Below are 21,714 nucleotides of genomic sequence, written 5' to 3' on the forward strand. Positions count from 1 at the left end.
ATAAATACTTTTCATCTATAGATTGATCGAAGCCGGGGAGGGGGAAACGGAGGCAGAGTGTTCAGAGGAGATGGGAGAGAAAGCAGGGCAGGAAGAGGATTTCAAGCGAGATCAAGGTTTCGACTTTCACTTTCTATTCCTCTCTATCAGTTGATTTCGTCAAGGGCAGGGCAATACTGACAAGATTGAGAAGCAGCGTGGCCTAGCGCATAGAGCTCGGGCCTGGGAGTCAGAAGGACCTGGGTTCTAATCCCTGCTCTGCCTCTTGTCTGCTCTGTGACCTTGGGCAAGTCACTCAATTCTCTGTGCTTCAGTTACCTCATCTGTAAAATGGAGATTAAGACAGTGAGCCCTAGGTGAGACAGGGACTGGATTCAACCTGATCGACTTGTGTCTACCTCAGGATTTACTATATTAATACATAAATTAGTACGCATGTTGTTATTTTATAATTTAAGGCCAAATCTAGATATTGCCCCAGACTGAGCCTCCTTCCCGGGAACTGGGGAGAGGTGTCTTGTGGGGAGAAGAAGAGTCATCCTGGAAGGAGGAAATTCCCAGGTTGAGGCATTGGAGCAAAGAGTAAGTGGAGCAGTCTGTGGGGAAGGGGACCGTGCCCAATTCCCAAAGGTGTCTTCTTTCCTGGCTCTGCACAGAGTAGGTGCTTAGTTGTCTGCTGTGTTGACCTTGGGCAAGTCACTTCACTTCTCTGTGCCTCAGTGACCTCGTCTGCGAAATAGGGATTGAGACTGTGAGCCCCATGTAGGGCAGGGGACTGTGTCCAACCTGATTTGCTTGTATTTCCCCCCCGTCCCCAGTGTGTAGTACAGTGCCTGGCACACAGTAAGCAAATTCCACAATTATTACTATGATACTTTTATTATTACCACGGCTGTCGGTGGCTGTAGGAGCTGCCTCAGCGATGGTGTAGGAGGTGTGTGCTTGTCGTGGGCGGTGGTGGGGCCGAGGGGGAGGGGGTTCTTTGATCCCCGTTCCTCCGTTTGAGGAGAGAGGATGTTGAGGGAGAGAGCTCAGGCAGGATTGAGCTCTCCCTTGTTCAATAATAACACTTGAACAAGTGTTATTGTTACTGTTCAACAACAACTCTCCACCCTTGTTCAAGAAGCTTGAAAACTATGGCCCCACAACACAACTAAGTCCTGGGTTTTAAGGAGACTATATCCTGTTTCGGGGCCACCGTTGCCCCGAGCCTCTAGTTTCCCAAAAGAAAGGCCAGACCAAAAGGACTTTGATGTTTGCAGAGTGACTTCTGAATTCAGCTATCGACAGAGAAATTTTCATTTTAAATGCAACCAATCACAGGCCCCCCTGGGTAAGCTGGGGCTGGGGAGGGCGGGGAAGGGGAATGCTGGCTTTGGGGAATGGGTCCCTTCTCACTGTATGTCCTGCAGGAGCTGGAAGATCTGCAAAATGCCCCTCCTCAGTACCTGCGAGACCTCTTCAGTGATGATGCCAACGTGCTCCTGTGGCATGGGCTGCTTCTGCCGGTGAGTTGGGGAGGGCTTGAGCAAGGAGAGGGGACGGGCACATTTGTCCAGGGAGTGAGGGGAGTGGCAGAGAGGGGGCTTTAGCCAGTCTGTAGATCCTTTCTTTAATTATTCAATAGTATTTATTGAGCGCTTACTATGTGCAGAGCACTGTACTAAGCGCTTGGAATGTACAAATCGGTAACAGATAGAGACAGTCCCTACCCTTTGATGGACTTACAGTCTAATCGGGGGAGACAGACAAGCAATAGCAAATAAATAGAATCAGGGTGATGTACATCTCATTAACAAAATAAATAGGGTGATGAAAATATATACAGTGGAGCGGACGAGTACAGTGCTGAGGGGATGGGAAAGGAGAGGGGGAGGAGCAGACGGAAATGGGGGGAAAAGAGGTTTTAGCTGCGGAGAGGTGAAGGGGGGGTAGAGGGATTAGAGGGAGAAGGGGAGCTCAGTGTGGGAAGGCCTCTTGGAGGAGGTGAGCTTTAAGTAGGGTTTTGAAGAGGGGAAGAGAATCAGTTTGGCGGAGGTGAGGAGGGAGGGCGTTCCGGGACCGTGGGAGGACGTGGCCCGGGGATCGACGGCGGGATAGGCGAGAACGGGGGACGGTTTGGAGGTGGGCGGCAGAGGAGCAGAGCGTACGGGGTGGGCAGTGGAAAGAGAGAAGGGAGGAGAGGTAGGAGGGGGCAAGCTGATGGAGAACCTTGAAGCCTAGAGTGAGAATTACTCCTTAATTACTTAATTAAAGTAATTAATTAATTATGCTCCTTAAGGGCAGGAGTTTACTCTATTGCACTCTCCCGAGCGCTTCGTACAGTGCTCTGTGCAGAGTAAGCACCCAGTAAATTAAAATTGGCCCACTAGGCAAGAAGGGGAGGCCCTCTGGCCCAAGTCCTCTAGTTGCTCTCTCAGTTCTCCCCAAGCTGTCAAATGGTCTGAGGAAAGACCTTAGGAAATCCGGGGCTTGACGAGAGTGGGAAAGTAGAACCCCATCGGGCAGGTGAGTAGGAGCTGATTTAGCCTCTGAGCAAGGCTGGGGGAGTGGGAGTGAGGGAGAGCTCCGGGAAAGACTTCGAGGAAGAGGAAATGGCTGCCTGTCTCCGGTGGGCCGCAGAACCAGGGGTTCCTGCTGTGGAAAGGGCAGCCGTCGGCGGGGACGGAGCCTACGATCCAACCGGGACGATGGGTCCCCACGACTGAGAGGCAGGAGAAGGCAGAAGGCGGAAAGAGCCCCTTAGAATGTGTAGCTTCCATTTCTGAGTGGGATGGCTTGGAGTGCAACATTTCCACTCGCTCAGTCAGTCGTATTTATTGAACGCTTACTGTATGCAGAGCACTGTGCTTACTTGGGAGAGTACAATAACAATATATCAGATGTATTCCCTACACACAAGGAACTGACAGTCTAGAAGGAGCTTCCACCTCCCAGGATCCAGCCAGAGGAGGCAGCCTGGGGCTGTTGATGGTTCCCTTAGACCCTTCCCAGGGAAGGGCTCTCCGGATCTCTCACCCTGTGCAAAACTAATTCAAAAGCCCAAATTCCAGGTTTCCGGAGATCCCCCCCACCAGGCTACCGCTCAATGCTTTCCTTCTATTCTTCTTTCTTTTTGTCATTTACAATGTTCTTGATTCATGAGCTTCCTGAAACCCCAGCCCAATTTCTTGTCTCTGTTCAACAGTTGCCGTCTTCTCCTCCTCTAATCAAAATGGCAAGGATCAGCATTTTCTTATCTGCCCAGGCAGGTGCTGCCTCAAGTACTCCACTTCTCCTCTCATCTCAGACGCCTCTTAGGCCTCTTTCGTTCCCCTCCTGTCGCTCCCGTGTCTACCCGAAGGGAAATGGCTCAGTCTGTGGTCTTTTTCATTCAGCGGTTTCGATCCTTGATCCTGCCCGGATGGTGAGGGACTTCGGTGCAGGGGGAGCAGGTCCTCTTCGCACTGCTGTGCAGCCAGCTCAGAGGTCAGGGTCAAGGATCAGGGCTCTTTCCATCCTTCAGAGACTTGGCGTTGGCCGGAGGAATTCTGGCAAATGCGCCTTCACCCCCTGCTAGCATCCAGAGAGGCTCAGTGGAAAGAACCCGGGCTGGGAGTCCGAGGTCATGGGTTCGAATCCCGGCTCTGCCAATTGTCAGCTGTGTGACTTTGGAGAAGTCACTTCACTTCTCTGGGCTTCAGTTACCCCATCTGTAAAATGGGGATGAAGACTGTGAGCCCCACGTGGGACGACCTGATCAACCTTTGTATCCTCCCCAGCGCTTAGAACAGTGCCTGGCACATAGTAAGCGCTTAACAATTGTCATTATTATTATTACTATTATTATTATCCCAGGGAGTGGATTCCCAGGAGGTCTTGCGGCAGCCTGTTTATTCATTCTATCGTTCATTCAATTGTATTTATTGAGCGCTTACTTTGAGCTGAGCACCGTACTCAGTCCAATACAACAATAAAAGACTAAGACACATTCCCTGCATTCACTGTCTACAAAGCACTGTATTAGGCGCTCGAGAGAGTACACCACAACAATATAACAAACACATTCCCTGCCCTCAGTGAGCTTACAGTCTAGAGAGGGAGAGTCCTCCACCCCTTCATCTCTTACCACATCAGAGGGCTGATCGGAAAGAGGCTGGCTAATATCTAGCAAAGAGCCTTATAGACTCACTTGGCCGGGACTGGGATAAGCGATTCTCGTGTAGGAACAGCGTAGTGTGAGAGGTGGTCTGGCCTCGTGCACCAAGGAGTTATCTGGGATTAAACAAAGACCCCACAGGGGAAGGTCTCTGGGCAATGCTTAAGAAGGAAAAGAGCTGGGTTGGAATTTATGGCTAGCTTCCTGTAATTGAGATCTTCTTTGACCAGCTAAGGCGCAAACGCAGTAGTACTGAGGAACTGTAACTACTCAGACGCACCCTGGAAAATGATTATTGTCAGCTTAAAGAGCCACAGAGACGATATTCTGGTCCTCTCCTCTGGAGGTTGCTAAGAGTAGATAGATTCTCAGTTCTCACCGGTGATTGAGAGATTCCTACCGTAAAGAAGAGAATGGATTCCACAAGACTGTAAGGTCACTGAGGGCGGGGAATGTGTCTGTCTATTGCCAGTTAGTGCTCAGTAAATGCGATTGAATGAATGGATAAAGTCCTATTCGATCCTGTGATTCTATGATTCAGAGTCTTTACAAAAGCGTGGGAAGGGAAGACCTACTGTAATCAGTCAATGCTATTTATTGAGCACTTACTGGGTGCTGAGCACCCTAGTAAGCGCTTGGGAAAGTGTAATACACTAGAGTTAGAATCCCTGCCCACAGTGAGTTTCCAACCTATTATAGTTTTGCTGCCTCTCACACTCACAGCAAAAGCTTTGAGCAACACCCTAGTTTGTGGGGAAATTTGGGCATCTGTTCTGATTAGAAGTAATGGGGGAGACTCCCGGTGCCGGGGAATTGAGAGCCTTCGTCAGTTAGTTATCAGTTACGCTTCATCAGTGAAGCAGCATGGCCTAGCGGATAGAACACGGGACTGGTAGTCAGAAGGTGTGGCTTCTAGTCCTAACTCCACCACTTGTCTGCTGTGTGACCTCAGGCAAGTCACTTCACTTCTCTTTGCCTCAGTTACCTCACCTGTAAAATGGGGAATAAGACTGTGAGACCTATGTGGAACAAGGACCGTGTCTAACCCAATTTGCTCGTATCCACGCCAGTGCTTAGTACCGTGCCTGGCACGTAATAAGCGCTTAACAAATGCCATAATTATCGTTATTATTATATCTCCCCTCATATTCTCCCTCAGCCCAGGCGAATCACCGTCATCAGCAGCAAGTGGTATCAGGGAGTCAGCTGCCCTGAGCTTTGAGGGAGGTGCAAGATGGTGGCTGGGGTTCCAGGGAAAGGAGGCAGAAGAGGGGACACAAGGGTGTGGCAGGGTAGCCTAGAAGGGTTGTCAGGCGGAAGTGCCCCCACAGAGCGGCAGGAAGTTTCAGCCGCCGCTGTGACCTGTGACCTCTCCCTCCCCTCCAGGACACCCCGCCCTACAATCTGAGGGCTTTCAAGGTCAAAATCAGCTTTCCTCCCGAGTATCCCTTCAAGCCTCCCAAGGTGGCCTTCACCACCAAGATCTACCACCCCAATGTGGATGAGAATGGTCAGGTGTGCCTGCCCCTCATCAGCAATGAGAACTGGAAACCATCCACCAAGACCAGCCAAGGTAGGGGACGACTGGAGAGTGGGCCCAGGACCGAGAGATGCTCTGGTGGGATTGAAAGAGGGCAGGGGAGACCCCCACCGGGTTGGTCCTGAACTGGACCGGGACCGGTGGAGTCTGAGAAGGTGGGCTCCCAATGGATGGGATGCAGGATCGAGAAGATGGAGAGAGGCAGGGTGGTTTAGTGGATAGAGCACGGGCCTGGCTGTCGGAAGGACCTGGGTTTCAATCCCGGCTCCGCCACTTGTCTGCTGAGTGACCTTGAGCAAATCACTTCCCTTCTCTGCGCCTCAGTTACCTCATCTGGAAAATGGAGATTAAGGCTGTATAACCTGATTAGCTCGTATCTACCCTAGTGTTTAGTGCCCGGCACTTAGTGAGCCTTAATAAATACTATTAAAAAAAAAAAAGAAGGGTGACCCAGTCATCCTAGATAGGGCAGAGGGTTGAAGAGCCAATATGGAGCCTGGGCCAGAGCCCGGGGCCTGGGCTTAATGGAGGGGCCCTGTCTGGGGTGGAACTCCTCTTTGACGCCTGTAGCAGCGGGTAGAAGGGAGATTTGACTTGAGGGTTGGGGTGACCCTGGGTGGTAGGGGCTGAGTGTTTCTCATCCTGAGCTCCCCTCCCCTGTTCTGACCTTTTGTCCCCCCTACCTCCTCAGTCCTGGAGGCGCTTGTCTCGCTGTTGAACAAACCGGAGCTGGGGCAGCCTCTGCGAGCCGAGTTGGCCGACCAGCTCACCAAGAACCCGGCGCTGTTCCAGAAGAAGGCCAAGGAGTTCACCCTCTCTTTCGGGGAGAAGCGCCCCGCTTAGCCGGGATCCGGCCCGCCTCCCCCCACCCCCGACCTGTGTCGTCTACTGGACGCTGCTTGGACTTCCCAGTTGCCCCCAGAGCAACCTAAATCCCCTGTGGCCACCGGGATAAATCAGGAGGGCTGGACGCAGGGGTGTCAAATTGTCAAAAAGCCCTCTTGGACTCAGAGACCAGCGGAGCTGTGAGGGGAAAGAGGGATAAACTTGGGTGGGATGCAGGGAAGGATGGGTGGGTCTTAGACGGAATGGAGACTGTGCCCCCTCCACCCCCCCAGGATTATCTCCTATCTACCCCAGTGCTTAATATGGTGCTTGGCACATGGTAAGCACTTCACAGTTGCCATTATCACCATCTAACCTTGAAGGATTTGTTTTCATTTCATTTAATTGATGGAGTTAATTAAGGATTAATAAAAGTAGACTGATCTCATTTCCATTAGATTGTGAACTCCAAGAGAGCAGGGCCCATGATTGTTCACTGTCAGGAACAGTGTCTGGCACATTGAGAGTGCAATAAATTTGAGTGAGAAATAATGACTCTGTGCTCCGTTTTAGCTTCAGAAGAGAAGCCATGGGGACTTGAGGTTATGCAGGAATCCAAAAGGCTTGGAAAAGTTAAAAGATCGGGGATTATTCAACCTGGAAAAGAGCTACTTAACTGTCTCCAACTCAAACGCTGGTCTTGCAGCTATTACGCCAAAGGGGGAGGTCCAACTTTTTGCATCTCCTCTGAATATTGGACAACAGGACATGGGCTGAAACTGCAGCATTCAGGGTTTAGGTTAGCTTAAAAAGAAGGGCCTTCTGACCATAAGGGTTGCCATGAGGAACTGGAATGGCCCCTGGAGGCTGTGGGAGAGAGATCTATTAAAGGGGAGGTGCTGGGAAGCTGTGTAAGCAGCCAGGCAGAATTGCTCTGGCTTTACTGAGTTTACGACTGCGGCTGTACCCCAGCTTCTCATTCATTCGTATTTATTGAGCGCTTACTGTGTGCAGAGCACTGTACTAAGTGCTTGGGAGGGTACAATACAACAATAAACGGACACATTCCCTACCCATAACGACTCACCACAGGACCCGAGGTATGCAGCCCCAGGGAGAAGCCGCCCGGCCCCCATCCCATCGAGATTCCTGTCAGTCCCTGCTCCCTTCCGGGAAAGGTAGAGCAGGACCAGCGAAGTGAGGCCTGAAGCCTCAACTTCTAGAATGTCGGGAAGGCCCTGGCTGTGGCTTGGACTGTTCATTCATTCATTCAACCGTATTTACCGAGTTCTTACTATGTGCAGAGCACTCTACTAAGCACTTGGAAGGTACAATTCGGCAACAGATAGAGACAAATCCCTGCCCAATAACGGGCTCACAGTCTAAACGGGAGAGACAGACAGCAAAGCAGAACAAAACAAAAGCTTTATCCAGGTAAGGTGTACAGTGTCAGAAGAACGCTCGTCAGTTCCCCAACAACGTTCTCTCCCTGTCTAGACTGTAATCTCGTTGCGGGCAGGGAACATGTCTACCAACTCTGTCGTACAGTAGCCTCCCAGTCGCTTAGTACAGTGCTCCGCACACAGTTAAGTGTCTAATTAATGCAACTGATAAAACATGTAGTGAGAACAAGCATTTTGGAAGAACTGTCAATATTACGCAGCATGTCAGCACGCCAAGGGCAACACCAGAGGAGCGAACATGACAACAGACTACCACGAAAACCCTGAAGGAGCAGACGGCTCCCGTCTCAACCCGATCCAAGAGAAAAATCTTTAGGAGATTATTGCCACAGCCCTTCCCAAGTCTCTAGAACACATCTGCTCTCAGGGAGAACTAGCAACACGGGAAGGCCCAGAGGTTCATTTTGACCAAGCTGTGGTCACTAATGCAGAATAGCGCTCTCAGCTACACGCTTCCCACCCCAGATCCTGGCCACTACTCAGAATCAAACCCAGGCTAGCGATTCCTGAAAAGTTGTTCAACATAACCAAGTTGTTCCTCCTTACTTATAGTACTTAAACTCCCTGTCCTCTCGACCCCAGTCACCCCCATCCTCACGTTGCCCAGGGTCCACTCAGCTGAGGGGAGGCCTCCACAGGGCATTTGGAAAAAGAAAATGGCGGGACTCCTGGCTGGGGACCAAGAAGCACCAAAGACAAGACCTGGGCCAAGGATGTGAAAAAAGTGGATTTATTGGGGCAAGCAAGCTGGACAGTCACTAGCACCTCCTGGAGAAGAGTGGGTACTCTCTGGCACCACGCCCCGCCTCTGGCTCTCTTCAGATAATGGCGGCCTCACTCCCGACTCCCCCAGCGGGATGGGAAAGGGAGGGATTCTCAGTAAGGATCTATCCCCGCTACTGGATCTCTCCCTCTGCCCCGGCCAGGCGCCTCCAGAATGCTCAGAGGTGCCCACGTCAGGCCTGAGCGAAGGGCAGCCCCCACAGGCCTTTTGACTATGCGGATCGGACGCGCCTGCCTCGGGCTGGGGCCTCATTTCTTCTTGGTTTTGACCAGCCCCTTCTGGACCAGGCTGCGGTACAACTCCTGGATGTAGGTGTACACGCACTTGGAGTCGGGGACGCCCAGGCGTACCATGTCTTCCACCTCCAGCAGCTGGGCGCAATCAGCCAAGTTCCTGGGAGAGAAGGAGGTCAAATGTCAAAGGGGTGGGGAAAAGTGGATGCCACCCTGGGGAGCTCATTTGTTGAGAACTTGCTGGGTGCAGAGCACTGTACTGAGCACTTTGAAGAGTACATCCTCCCTCCTTAAATCTGACGGACAATTATTCTCCCTTGAAGGCACGTCTCCCCCAAGAGATCTTCCCAGACTAAGCCCTACTTTTCCTCAACTCCCCCTCCCTTCTGTGTTGCCCTGACTTGCTCCCTTTGCTCTCCCCTCCTCCGGCTCCATAGCACTTATGCATATATCTGTAATTTTATTTATTTGTATTGATGTCTGTCTCCCCACCTCTAGATTGTGAGCTCATTGTGGGCGGGGAGTGTCACTGTTTGTTGTTGTATTGTACTTTGCCAAGTGCTTAGTACAGTGCTCTGCACACAGTAAGCACATAAATGCGATAGAATGAATGAATGAAGGAAGGAGTACAATACAACAATAAGCCGACACATTTCCTGCCCACAGTGAGCTTATGGTCTAGAAGGGGAGACAGACATTAATATAAACAAATAAATAAATTAGAGATACGGACATAAGTGCTATGGGGCGGGGAGGGGGAATGAATAAAGAGAGCAAGTCAGGGTGACACAGACGGGAGTGAGAGAAGAGAAAAGGAAGACTTAGTCAGGGAAGGCCTCTTGGAGGAGATGTGCCTTCGATAAGGCTTTGAAGCAAGGGGGAGAGTCATTGTCTGTCAGATTTGAGGAGGGAGGGCATTCCAGGCCAGAGGCAGGATGTGGGCGAGAGGTTGGCGACGAGATTGACGCGATCGAGGATGAGCATTAGAGGAGTATAGTGTGCAGGCTGGGTTGTAGTAGGAGAGCAGTGAGGTGAGATAAAAGGGGGCAAGGCATGGAGTGCTTTGAAGCCAATGGTGAGATTTGTTTGACATGAAGGTGGATGGGCAACCACTGGAGTTTCTGGAGGAGGGGGGAAACAGATTCCCCGAATCCTCCCGTTCTGTCATAGAACAGAGTGTCACAACCTCTTCCCCATCACCCTGGAGGCATCAGTGGGCACGCATCTCAGGGCCCTGTTTAACAACCTAGGGTTTGAAGGAATCAGTCGCATAAGTTCCCCCAGAAGCCCTGAGTCTGGGGGAGAGTGAAGATCAGCTGACAGAGCCAGAACGGAGAAGTAAAACAGCGGAGACAGAGCAAAACCTTTGCTTCACATGGAGCTAAAGGCAAACCGGTTACTCTCATCCTCCCTTAGTAAGGGAAACACCTTTGAAAAATATATTTGTTAAGTGCTTACTGTGTGTCAAGCGCCGTTCTAAGGGTTGGGATAGATGCAAGTCAATCAGGTCGGACACAGTCCCTGTCCCATATGGGGCTCACAGTCAAGTAGGAGGGAGAACAGGTGTTGAATCTATTTTACAGTTGAGGAAACTGAGGCACAGAGAAGTTAAGTTAATTGCTCAAGGTCACAGAGCAAGTGTGGCCAGTGTTTTACCTAAGGAACTTGAGCTTGGATCACCGAGTGAATCGGAAGGCGAGACCAGTGCTCTGGGTGAGAGGGACCCCTCACTGGCTACAGGTAGCGTTGCCAATTCTTGTTAGGGTGGCAAATTTAAGAGGCTGCGGGCACATGTAAATAATAATTGTGGCATTTGTTAAGCGCTTACTGTACTAAGCCCTAGGGTAGGTACAAGATAATCAGGTCCCACCTGGGGCTCACAGAGTAAGTAGGAGGGAGAACAGGTCTCCATTTTGCCGATGAGGGAACCGAGTCATAGAGAAGTTAAGCGACTTGCCCAAGGTCACCCGGTAGACCAGGTCCTCTGACCCCCCAGGTCTGTACTTTTCCCACTTGGACACACGGATGGTGTAAAGAGGTTACAAATAGGCGTTAGGTTTTCAGCAGTTGGTACAGTACTCTGTACAGTGCCTCTCCCCCACCCCATTAGACACCCCCGCTACCACCCCTGCCCTTGCAGAAGCCCGTAGGGGCAGAGACACGCCAACTGCTCCTAATAGCCGCCCCCCATTCCCAGGCAACTAAGCATAACAGCCCCACCCACTAGAGTTAATTAGTTAGAGCTAATATCTGAGGGATTAGCAAATGCTAACATTCAGGGGATTAGCAAATTTTAATGTTAGGAGCTCATGCAGGAGCTCATGGAGTACATCCAATCCATCACCAAAACCTGCCAGTCTCACCTTCATAAAATCGCCAAGATCCGCCCAAACTGCTACCTTGCCGGTATAATCTCTCATCATAGCCTGACTGCATTATTGCATCAGCCTCCTCTCTGATCTCCCATCCTCCTGCCTCTTCCGGCTTCAGTCTATACTTCACTCTGCCGCCTGGATTATCTTTCTGCAGAAACGCTCTGGACACGTCACTCCCCTCGCTCAAAAACCTCCAGTGGTTGCCTATCCACCTTCGCATGAAGCAAAAACTCCTCACTCTTGGCTTCAGATCTGTCCATCCCCTTCCCCCCCCCACCCCACCTCACTCCCTTTTCTCCTTCTCCAGCCCAGCCCGCACACTCCGCTTCTCTGCCGCCGCTCACCTTCTCACTGGCCCTCCTTCTCACCTGTCCCGCCGTCGACCCCTGGCCCACGTCTTACCACTGACCTGGAATACCCTTCCTCCTCACATCCCCCAAACTAGCACACTTCCCCCCTTCAAAGCCCTCCTAAGAGCTCACCTCCTCCAGGAAGCTTTCCCAGAATGAGCCCTCCCTTTCCCTCTGCCCCTCCTCCTCTCCCCATCATCCTGACTCCCTCCCTCTGCTCTACCCCCTTTCCCTCCCCACAGCACTTGTTTATATTTGTATGTATTTATTGCTTTATTTATTTTATTAATGATGTACATTTATCTATGGTTCTATTTATCTATTTTAATGGTAGTGATGCCTGTCTACTTGTTTTGTTTTGTTGTCTGTCTCCCCCTTCTAGACTGTGAGCCCATTGTTGGGTAAGGATCGTCTCCATCTGTTGCCGAATTGTACTTCCCAAGTGCTTGGTACGGTGCTCTGCACATAGTAAGCGCTCGATAAATACGAATGAATGAATGAATGAATGAATGAATGAATGGAGCTCTTGGACTGAGAGATTGGTGGGGAAGAATGGAGGAGGAATTGGAGAGAAGGCTTCAATATTTTCATACATACTATGTCAAGTAATGACATCTCATGTCACGTGGGGGCCCAACTAACATACATTAGCCCCAAACTATGGCAGGGGGATTCATACAGACCTGCCCAAAGAAAATCCCACAGTGGGAGGATTTTTCAGTTGCCCTGTTTAATAATAATAATAGTTATGGTGTTTGTTAAGCACTATATGTCAAACACTGTTCTAAGCACTGGGGTAGATACAAGCTAATCAGTTTGGAACCAGTCCCTGTCCCACATGGGGTTCACAGTCTTAACCCCCATTTTAAAGATGAAGTAACTGAGGCAGAGAGAACTGAAGTGACTTGCCCATGGTCACACAGCAGACAAGTGGCAGAGCTGGGATTAGAACTCAGGTCCTTCTGATTTCCAGACCTATCCACTAGTCTACGCTGCTTCTCGTTGTTTTCAAGGCTATGGTGAAGGGTCAATTCAACTTTGGCCTAGCAGGAGTCCTGTAGCCCATTGGCTGCAAACCAGTGAATGGACATGCCTGGCTCAGGATCTCCCCTCTCCATTATTATGTCCACCTCCTGGAATCACAGCTCCCAAGTCTGGCCTGGCCTGGGCCTCTGCTCTACTCCATGACTCTTTCTTAAACTCACTAAAAAGATGGAAACCAACTGGACAGTTTTAGTTCTTGGCCAGTCGCTGTATTCCTAGGACCCAATTATGCCGAATGTTTCCTTCCTTCCTCAGCCCGTGTGACTGGGGTCAGAGGAGCACGGAACCCCACTCTTCATTCATTCAATAGTATTTATTGAGCACTTACTATGTGCAGAGCACTGTACTAAGCACTTGGAATGTAGAATTCGGCAACAGATAGAGGCAATCCCTGACCATTGACGGGCTCACAGTATAATCGACTTCTCAAGGTTTCTTGAGAAGCCTTGATCTGACTGGAGCTGAAATTAGAATCCAGGTATTTCGTCTCTCCCCAGTCCAGGGTGAGAGGGCAAAGAAGAGGAGTAGGACAGGAAGGAGGAAGAGAAAGGGGAGGAAGAAAGGAAGAAGGAGGAGGCACTCGATCTTGTTGACCCATGTAATAATAATAACAATTGTGGTATTTATTAAGTGCTTACTTTGTGCCGAGCACTGTACTAAGTAAGCTCTGTGGTAATGACAGGATCATCGGGTTGGGAAGCAATGTGGCCTAGTAGAAAGAGCCCGGGCCTGAGAGTCAGAGAACGTGAGGAAACAGGCATGGAAAAGTTAGGTGACTTGTCCAAGATCACATAGCCTGCAAGTGTCTGCTCCCCCTGGCTCCTCATTCCCCTGGGTCCTCTCTAGAAGAAGTTAGGTCCCTTATGGAAATCCTCTCCTGGGCATTGGCCAGCGGAACTGAAACTCAAGACTTGGGCCCTGAGGCAGTGGCAGGAGAAGATTTTGAAGAATGAGGTGGGCACGTCTGACCCCCTGTAGTGCTGCCTTCCCTGACATAGCAGCGAGAAGAACTGGGGTGGGGGCGGCTGGAGGAGTCCGGGAGGCAGCATCTCAGAGTGACCGCCCCCCATTCTGTCCCAGGATTCTTGGATTCCCCCTCCCTCGGCCCCTTCTTGGCTTTTCTGGGCTATGCTAAGTGAGGCTGAGTGAGGTCAAGCCTTGAAAGTGCTTTGATCTCCTGGCAGAGTGGCTTAGAGAAGCCCTTAGAGTCGGCTTTGCCGGAGCTCCCCTACCCGCTCCCCGGGGCCCAATCCTCTGGCTTGCCCAACGTCTTCACGAGCCCCTCCCCTTGGATCGCTCCCCTCTCCCACCCTCCCAACTGCGCCAGCCTCCCCAGATCCAAACCCAGGAGAGGAGGGTGGGGAGGAAACCACCCCCCGTGCATTTCCCCACGACAGGCAGAGTTGGGACTTTGTCAAGGAGCTCTTCCTCCCAGGGAAGGACTAGGGTGGATGCTGACCGCTCTCCCAAACACCAGACCCAGAGACGCCCGTGGCGTCACCCGAGTTACGCCAGGCACACCACCTAGGAGGGTACATTATAGTGGCCATTTGGGGGGGAATATGCCAATTTCGCGTGATTCTAGAGGTTTTCTAGCAGGGAACCCCCAGCTGGCTCAAGATCCCGGAGAACTCTGCCTGTGATCCGAGCTGCAGAACCTGGAGGTGGGAGTCGCCATGGAGGGACAGAAGCAGCAAGGTGTAGTGGATAGAGCCCGGGCCTGGGAGTCAGAAGGTCATGGGTTCTAATCCCGGCTCTGCCACTTGTCCGCTCTGTGACCTTGGGCAAGTCACTTCACTTCTCTGGGCCTCAGTTACCTCCTCTGTAAAATGGGGATTGAGACTGGGAGCCCCATGTGTCCAACCTGATTAACTTGTATCTACCCCAGCGCTTAGAACAATGCTAGGCACATTGTTCTTGTTGTCCTGGGCTGTCGAGTCGTGCCCGGCCCATAGCGAGCCATAGACACATCTCTCCCAGAACGCTCCACTTCCATCTGCAATCGTTCTGGTAGCTTATCCGTAGAGTTTTCCTGGTAAAAATCCAGAAGTGGTTTACCACTGCCTCCTTCGTGCAGTAAACGAGTCTCCGCCCTCGACTCTCTCCCATGCCGCTGCTGTCCAGCACGGGTGAGTTTTAACTTGTAGCAGATGGCCTTCCACTCGCTAGCCACTGCCCAAGCTAGGAATGGAAAGGGTAGGCCTCTGCTTGACTCTCCCTCCCGTAGCCATGACTGGTAGAGGACCGGAAACCCTCCAGGTGCCACCCTGAGTGGGGATTTGGCACATAATAAGCGCCGAACAAGTATCATACAATGACAAGAATGACCAAGACAACTTAAGCACTTAATACAGTGCTCTGCACACAGTAAGTGCTCAATAAATATGGTTGAATGAATGAACCAAGACCAGATTGATAATAATAGTGATAATAATCATCATCTTATTTGTTAAGCACTTACTATTCTCCAAGCACTGTGCTAAGCACTGGGGGAGATACAAGGTAACCAGGTTAGAACAGTCCACCCTCATGCTTAACTCAGTGCTTGGCATTCATTCAGTTGTATTTATCGAGTGCTTACTGTGTGCAAAGCACTGTACTAAGCACTTGGGAGAATATAGAATAACAAGAGACACATTCCCTGCCCACAACAAGCTCACAGTCTAGAGGGGGAGACAGACATTAATATACATGAATGAATTAATTAATTACAGATATGTACGTGAGTGCCGTGGGGCTGGGAGGGAGGACGAATGTAGAGAGCAAGCCAGGGCGATGCAGAAGGGAGTGGGATAAGAGGAGAGGAGGGCTCAGTCAAGGGAGGCTTCTTGGAGGAGATGGGCCTTCAATAAAGCTTTGAGGTGGGGGAGAGCAGAAAGCAAGCACATAATGAAATCCATGGTTAACAGTAATAATAATAATAATAATAATGGTATTTGTTAAGTGATTACTCTGTGCAGAGCACTGTTCTAAGCTCTGGGATAGATACAGGGTAATCAGATTGTCCCATTTGGGGCTCACATTTTTTAATCCCCATTTTTACAGATGAGGTCACTCAGGCACAGAGAAGTGAAGTGACTTGCCCAAGGTCACACAGCAGACGAGTGGCGGAGTTGGGATTAGAACTCACGACCTCTGACTCCCAAGCCAGGGCTCTTTCCACTAAGCCACGCTGCTTCTCAGCTTCTCAGCAAAAGTGGCTCTGGAGCCTGGAACAGGCCTGGGGTCCCTCAGGGTTTCCCCCATGGCGGGAAGGAAGGTTACTACCACCCCCACACCCGCAGCCCCCGGGACTCACTCTGCAGTGGAGAAGGCAAGAGTGAAGTTGTCCCGGCGACGCTTGGGGTCGAGGGCGGCGTAGTCGAAGGCATCAGGGAAGAACTTGTGGATGAGGGCGCAGAAGGCCATGCCGCTGCTCCAGCTGGAGGAGAAGTTCTGGATGTCCACGTGCTGGGGGGCGGGAGTGGCGGGAGGCCAGAGGGCCGGCCAGTCAGGGCCCAAGGTCAGCGGGGCTGAGGACCGGCCCTTTCCGCTCCGGCCCGGCAGGGAGAACTGGGGCTGGGTCGGTGAGCCCCTTGGCCCTCTGCACCAAGCCCGGCCTGCCACACCAGATCCCCACCCCCTCCCTACCCCCCCCCCCCCAGCCCTGGCTGTGGCCTCCCACACCCCGGCCTTCCTCTCCCTCCCACCTCATGCCTTTCCCACCTCATAGTTGCGGGTCATGGCCCGGCACCAGTCCAGCAGCATGTTCCTGACGCTGCCCACCGCCGCCCCCGCTGCCCGCGGGTTCCGGAAGAGCGGGGCCGGGCCCGAGGCTGCCCTGTTGTCCGGGTCACCCGCGGAGGAGGAGACCAGGGAGGAGATGGACGGGAGATGGTCAGAAGGAAGGACACAAGGAGAAAGAACTCCTGGATCTCCTCTCCCAGGGGTGCGGGCCCCCAGCCCCATGGCTCCCCACCCCTCCCTGGCCCTGAGGGATGGAGGAGCTTGAGCTTCCTCACCCGGGCCCCCTCTCCTCTTACTGCCCTCCCCAAGGGCCAGCCCCAGTGCCTACCCCCCAAACTTGTCCATGATGGCCTTGCGGTTCTGCGCACGAGGGCCGCGGGGGCGGGCCGGGGGAGCCGCTCTGCGCTCCGGCAGCTTCTTTCTCTCTCCAGAGGGAGGGGACTCCAAGGGGCTCTGAGGCCCTTCCCCGGGGGAGGACTCACTGCAGGAGGAGGAGGAGGAAGAGATGGAGAGGAGGAGGAGGAGGAGAAGAAGGAGGATGGGGGGATGTAAGGAAAGGGGAATGAGACAAAGTGGTCACGGGACAGGTCTTGGATCCGGGGAGATTGGAGCGGGCAGGGGTTTAGGGGGAGGAGGGGATGGAAACGCTGTCTGGTGGGTTTAGGGGGAATGGGGAGTGAGGACCGTGGTGGACCCGGGATTCCTAAAGTCTTCGCCTGGAGGTACCTGGCTCCTGGGCTGGTCTCTCCTGAAGCAGAACCATCTGGGATGGCTCCATCTGAAGAGACAGAGGAGACAGAGACAGGGAAGTCTTGAGGGCTGAACCACAGGGCCTGCCCAGAGTTTCCTTTTCTCTAATTCCCCTCTATCTCTGATGGAAGTTAGAAGGCAAGGGGTGAGGGTTTCCTTAAGGGGTGAGGGCCATATCTATTTTCAATGTGTGTCTGGGCTAGTGCTCTGCACCCAGAAGTTGATCCATGAAACCTGCTAAAGATGCCGCCGAGGATTATGGTGAGGACGGGCTGGTCCCATGCCCCAGTTGGCTGCCCCACCCCATCCCAGCCCCAACCCAGACCACTGGGGTCACTATCATCAGCCGCCACTCCTGGGCCGGAGCAGTTTCCCCACGGCTCGGAAGCCTCCTCCTGATCCCCAGCCACGCTTCCCCCCCACCCTTTGTTTAGGGCCCCTGCGGGCCTTCAGTTATTATTATTATGGTATTTGTTAAGCACTTATTATATGCCAGGCAGTGTACTAAGCGCTGGGGTGGACACAAACCAATGAGGTTAGACAGAGTCCCCGCAGTCTCATAGGGCTCACAGTCTTAGTCCCCATTTTACAGATGAGGGAATTGGGGCACAGAGAAGTGAAGTGACTTGCCTAAGGAACTGCTTCCCCACTCTTGTCTCGCGAGGAGGGGAGAAAGGAGTCCTGGCGGCTCCTGCCCACGCCGAGGCCTTGCTTACCTGGACTAAGGCCCTCCCCATCCTCCCCCGTGGGGCTCTCTGGCCATTCGGGGGAGCTTGGGATGGCAGCTCCTTCCCCTGTCTCCTCCGCCTGCTCCTCCTTTTCTTCCTCCTCCTTTTCCTCCTCCGCTTCCTGGGCTGGGACCTCCGCGGCATCTCCTGGCTCCTGGGTCAACATAGGCCCACTGGCTCCCACACCGAGGCTTGCACACATTCACATGCACACACGCCAGCTGTAACACTGGTGTATAGTCTCACACACACATAAACGCACACACGCTCCCCCACCCCGCCACTGACAGTGGTGTACAGTCATACACACAAACAAACACACACACACATACTGGGTCAGACACTGGTGTATGGTCTCACGTACACACAACCCTCCCCAAGGCTTCCAGGGAATTGCATTCTCACTTCCCTGCTGCCCACCCTATGGTGACACTCTGCATCTCTGCAGTCCAAGATCTGTCTTGGTCGCGTAGCTCTGACAGCACCCCCTCACCTTAGCTCCAGGAGATTCCTCTGCCCCGGGCTCTTTGGTGGAAACCTTGTTGCAACTCTCCTTGTCGGGCTTTGTTTCCTGCTTCTTGGGTTCAGGCTTGGCCTCTTCTTTTTCACCGGTCTTTCTGGGTTCAGACTTGGCCTCCTCTTTCCGTTGATCCATTTGCAGGCCAAGCGTGGCCTCCTCTCCAGTCTTTTTCAGGTCAGACTTGGCCTCCTTCTCTTTCTCACCAGCCTTTTTGGGTTTAGATTTGGCCTCCTCTTTCCCATGATCGTTTCTGAGTTCAGACTTGGACTTCTCTTTCCCGTGATCCTCCTGGGGTTCAGACTTGGCTTGCTCTTTCCCGTGTTCCTCCTTGACATCTGATTTGGCCTTCTCTTCATCGAGACCCTCTTTGGGTTCAGACTTGGCCTTCTCTTCCTCAAGGGTCTCTTTAGATTCAGACTTGACCTCCTCTTTCTCATCAACCTCCTCCTTGGGCTTAGACTTGACCTCCTCTATCCCGTCAACTTGCTCCTTGGGTTCAACCACAGGCCCTCCTTCTCCTTCAGCTGACTTCCTTTCTGCTGCCCCCGGTCGAATGTCCTCGTTGGCCCTGTCTCCAGACGTGCTTTTGTCTTCCTCTACTTCCTTGGTGCCCTTAGACTCTGACGCCCCAGGCTCTGCTGTCAGAGTGGAGGGAGAAGGCCCATCTAGAAGAACACTCTTGTCCCCCTCCTCCATTTCTGGAAAAGAGAAGGCAAAACCCAAGATGTTGGATTCCCTAAATCCCACTACAGGCCAGAAAGATCCACACAATCTGACATCCCAGATGAGTTTTGGTCCAGTGGGAGGAATGCAAACTTCCTCCTCGTCCTATTCCCTGGAGCAGGCCCTCGGATTATTCGTGCTCCAGGGATGGGAGCAGCCCAGGAAGGCAAGGATTAGCATGGGGGCTCCAGCCAGGGTCCAGGGATCTTTACTTTGCTGTGCGTAACATGTGGAAATGAAGTGGGAGCTGTATAAATAAAATCTCTATTTGGGTGTTTCTCAGGGAGAAGGGATTGAAGGAGTAGAAGTTGGAAGGAGCCAAGCCCCAGTGGCTCTGGACTGGGATGGTTTTGTCATTTCCCTGACTCTCTCAGGGGGGGTCTTGTTACCAAAAAAATAGTCCCCAAATAGGACCCTGACTGGTGACTCAGGTGAGAAATGTGCTGGAGAAATAAGGAGAAGGGAGGGGGAGATGAGGTGGGCAGTGCTGTCACGAGTTAAAAATATCCTCTGACATTTTACCCCCGAGAAGTAGCTTGGCGAAGTGGGTAGAGCCTGAGAGTCTGAAGGTCATGGGTTCTAATCCTGGCTCTGCCACTTGTCTGCTGTGTGATCTTGGACAAGTCACTTTTAAGCTCTGGGCCTCAGTTACCTCGTCTGTAAAATGGGGATTGAGATCGAGAGTCCCCTGTGGGACAGAGATTGGGACTGAGACTCGATTTGCTTGTATCCACCCCAGCACTTACTACAGTGCCTGGCACAGATTAAGTGCTTAAAAAATACCACAGTTATTAATATTATTTTCCCTCAGGCAATAGCCCTCAGGGCAACTGGAGAATTGGGCAGGAGGACAGGAGGGCAGGGGGACAAGGGGAGAGGGAATATGGGTTCAGCTCCTCATCTTGCCTGTCATCTATTTCCCTCCAGGATCTAAGACCCCGGGGCCCTGTCCTCTACCCCACCCAGAAAGGTAAGGTGGGAATCTGCTTTTTGATGGTTTTGATCTTACACCCTTGATCAATCACTGTGTGCAGAACTCTGTACTAACAGCTTGGAAGAATACAGCATGGCTTAGTGCATAGAGCACAGGCCTGGGAGTCGGAAGGCCTGGGCTCTAATCCCGGCACTGCCACCTGTCTGCTGCGTGGCCTTGGTCAAATCACTTTACTGTGCTTCAGTTTTCCCGTCTGTAAAATGGGGATTAAGACTGTGAGCCCCATATGGGACAGGGACTCTGTCCAACCTGATTTGCTTGCATCCATTCCACAGCTTAATATAGTGCCCGGCTCATATTAAGCGCTTAATACCACCATCATCATTATTATTATTATTATTACTACTATACCACAGAGTTGGGAGACACATTTCTTTGTCCACAAAGAACTCACATTCTAGAGTCTTGATTCTCAGATTCCAACCATCTCCATCAATAAACCCGTGTTCCTCTCCCTTAAGCGCTGCTCTGATATTCAAACTTCCCTCAGTTCTGCGACACTCATGTCCATTTCCATATGTAGTGTGATTTAATATCTATTTCCCCAACTAGTCTATAAGCTGCTCGTGGGCAGGGTTCGTCTATACCTACCCTTGTGTATGGTACTTTCCCAAGTGCTTAGTACAGTGCTCTGTACACGGTAAGTGCTCAGTAAATACCATTGATTGATTAGTTGATTAATTGATTGATGTTCCCTGAGATCTCATGGCCTAAACACCCTGGAGGGAGAAGAGGGAAGACCAAGCAAGACCTCCTTCTTGAGGAGCAAGTGTGGTCTAGTGGAAAGAGCCCAGGCCTAGGGAGTTTGAGGACCAGGGTTCGAATCCCGACTCCATCTACTTGGTCACTCTATGACCTTAGGCAAGTCAGTTCAGTTCTTTGGGGCTCAGTTTCCTCATCTGTAAAATGGGGATTCAATATTGCCCTCTCTCCTACTTAGATGGTGAGCCCCTTGTGGAACAGGGACTGTGTCAGGCCTGATTAACTTGGATCTACCTTCCACTTAGTACAGTGCCTGGCACATAGTAAGCACTTACAAATAACATCATAAAAAATGTTTTAAAATACATAAAGGACATAATAATAATTGTGTTATTCGTTAAGCGCTTACTCTGTGCCAGGCACTGTACTAAGTGTGGGGTGGATAAAGATAATCAGGTTGGAGAGAGTCCCACATGGGCTCACAGTCTTAATCCCCTTTCTACTGATAGAGGAGTAGAGGAACAGTGAAGTTTAGTGACTTGCCCGAGGTCACGCAGCAGACAGGTGGCGGTGCCGGGATTAGAACCCAGATCGGCCCATGCCCCGTTTCGACTCCTGGATCCCAGACATATGCCCGCTGTGTGATCATGGGCAAGTCACTTAACTTCGCCATTCTTCTACTCCTCTATCTGTAAAATGGGGCTTAAATACCTGTTCTCCCAAATTGGTAGGTGGTGTATCTGATTGCATTCTATCTACCCCACTGCTTGTTAGTGCTTAACAAAGGGCTTAGAGAAACCGTGTGGCCTAATGGAAAAA

The 21,714-nt window shown here is 51.7% G+C and overlaps 2 protein-coding genes across 3 annotated transcripts in view; one reads left to right on the plus strand and one right to left on the minus strand.

Annotated features, from left to right (window-relative positions):
* UBE2L6 (ubiquitin conjugating enzyme E2 L6) overlaps window positions 1-7,055 on the plus strand; it is a 29,141-nt gene extending 22,086 nt beyond the window's left edge. For both annotated transcript variants that reach the window (XM_039911407.1, XM_029059064.2), the window contains exons 2-4: window positions 1,413-1,508; window positions 5,525-5,711; window positions 6,370-7,055. In XM_039911407.1, the coding sequence (XP_039767341.1) occupies window positions 1,413-1,508; window positions 5,525-5,711; window positions 6,370-6,521 (435 nt within the window). In that variant the 3' untranslated portion in view covers window positions 6,522-7,055. The remainder of the gene's footprint in view (window positions 1-1,412; window positions 1,509-5,524; window positions 5,712-6,369) is intronic.
* Window positions 7,056-8,686: 1,631 nt separating this feature from the next.
* Window positions 8,687-19,172, minus strand: SMTNL1 (smoothelin like 1). The gene is made up of 7 exons (XM_029059041.2): window positions 18,450-19,172; window positions 17,945-18,110; window positions 17,205-17,256; window positions 16,807-16,959; window positions 16,458-16,572; window positions 16,051-16,202; window positions 8,687-9,143 (listed from the first exon to the last, which is right to left on the minus strand). The coding sequence occupies exons 1-7, from the start codon at window positions 19,170-19,172 to the stop codon at window positions 8,999-9,001; spliced, it is 1,506 nt and encodes a 501-aa protein (XP_028914874.1). The 3' UTR covers window positions 8,687-8,998.
* Between the last annotated feature and the right edge of the window lie 2,542 nt (window positions 19,173-21,714).

The sequence above is a fragment of the Ornithorhynchus anatinus genome, chromosome 3, assembly GCF_004115215.2.
Source record: "Ornithorhynchus anatinus isolate Pmale09 chromosome 3, mOrnAna1.pri.v4, whole genome shotgun sequence".
NCBI classification, from domain to species: domain Eukaryota; kingdom Metazoa; phylum Chordata; class Mammalia; order Monotremata; family Ornithorhynchidae; genus Ornithorhynchus; species Ornithorhynchus anatinus.

What these genes read in the sequence shown, in the direction of transcription:
- SMTNL1 (XM_029059041.2), bottom strand. Translation starts at nt 19,172, where the DNA reads ATGGAGGAGGGGGACAAGAGTGTTCTTCTAGATGGGCCTTCTCCCTCC. An exon ending in AGGAATCTCCTGGAGCTAAG is followed by an intron (nt 18,111 to 18,449) that starts GTGAGGGGGTGC and finishes ATGTTGACCCAG; the next exon opens with GAGCCAGGAGATGCCGCGGA. An exon ending in GAGACCAGCCCAGGAGCCAG is followed by an intron (nt 16,960 to 17,204) that starts GTACCTCCAGGC and finishes CTCCTCCTGCAG; the next exon opens with TGAGTCCTCCCCCGGGGAAG.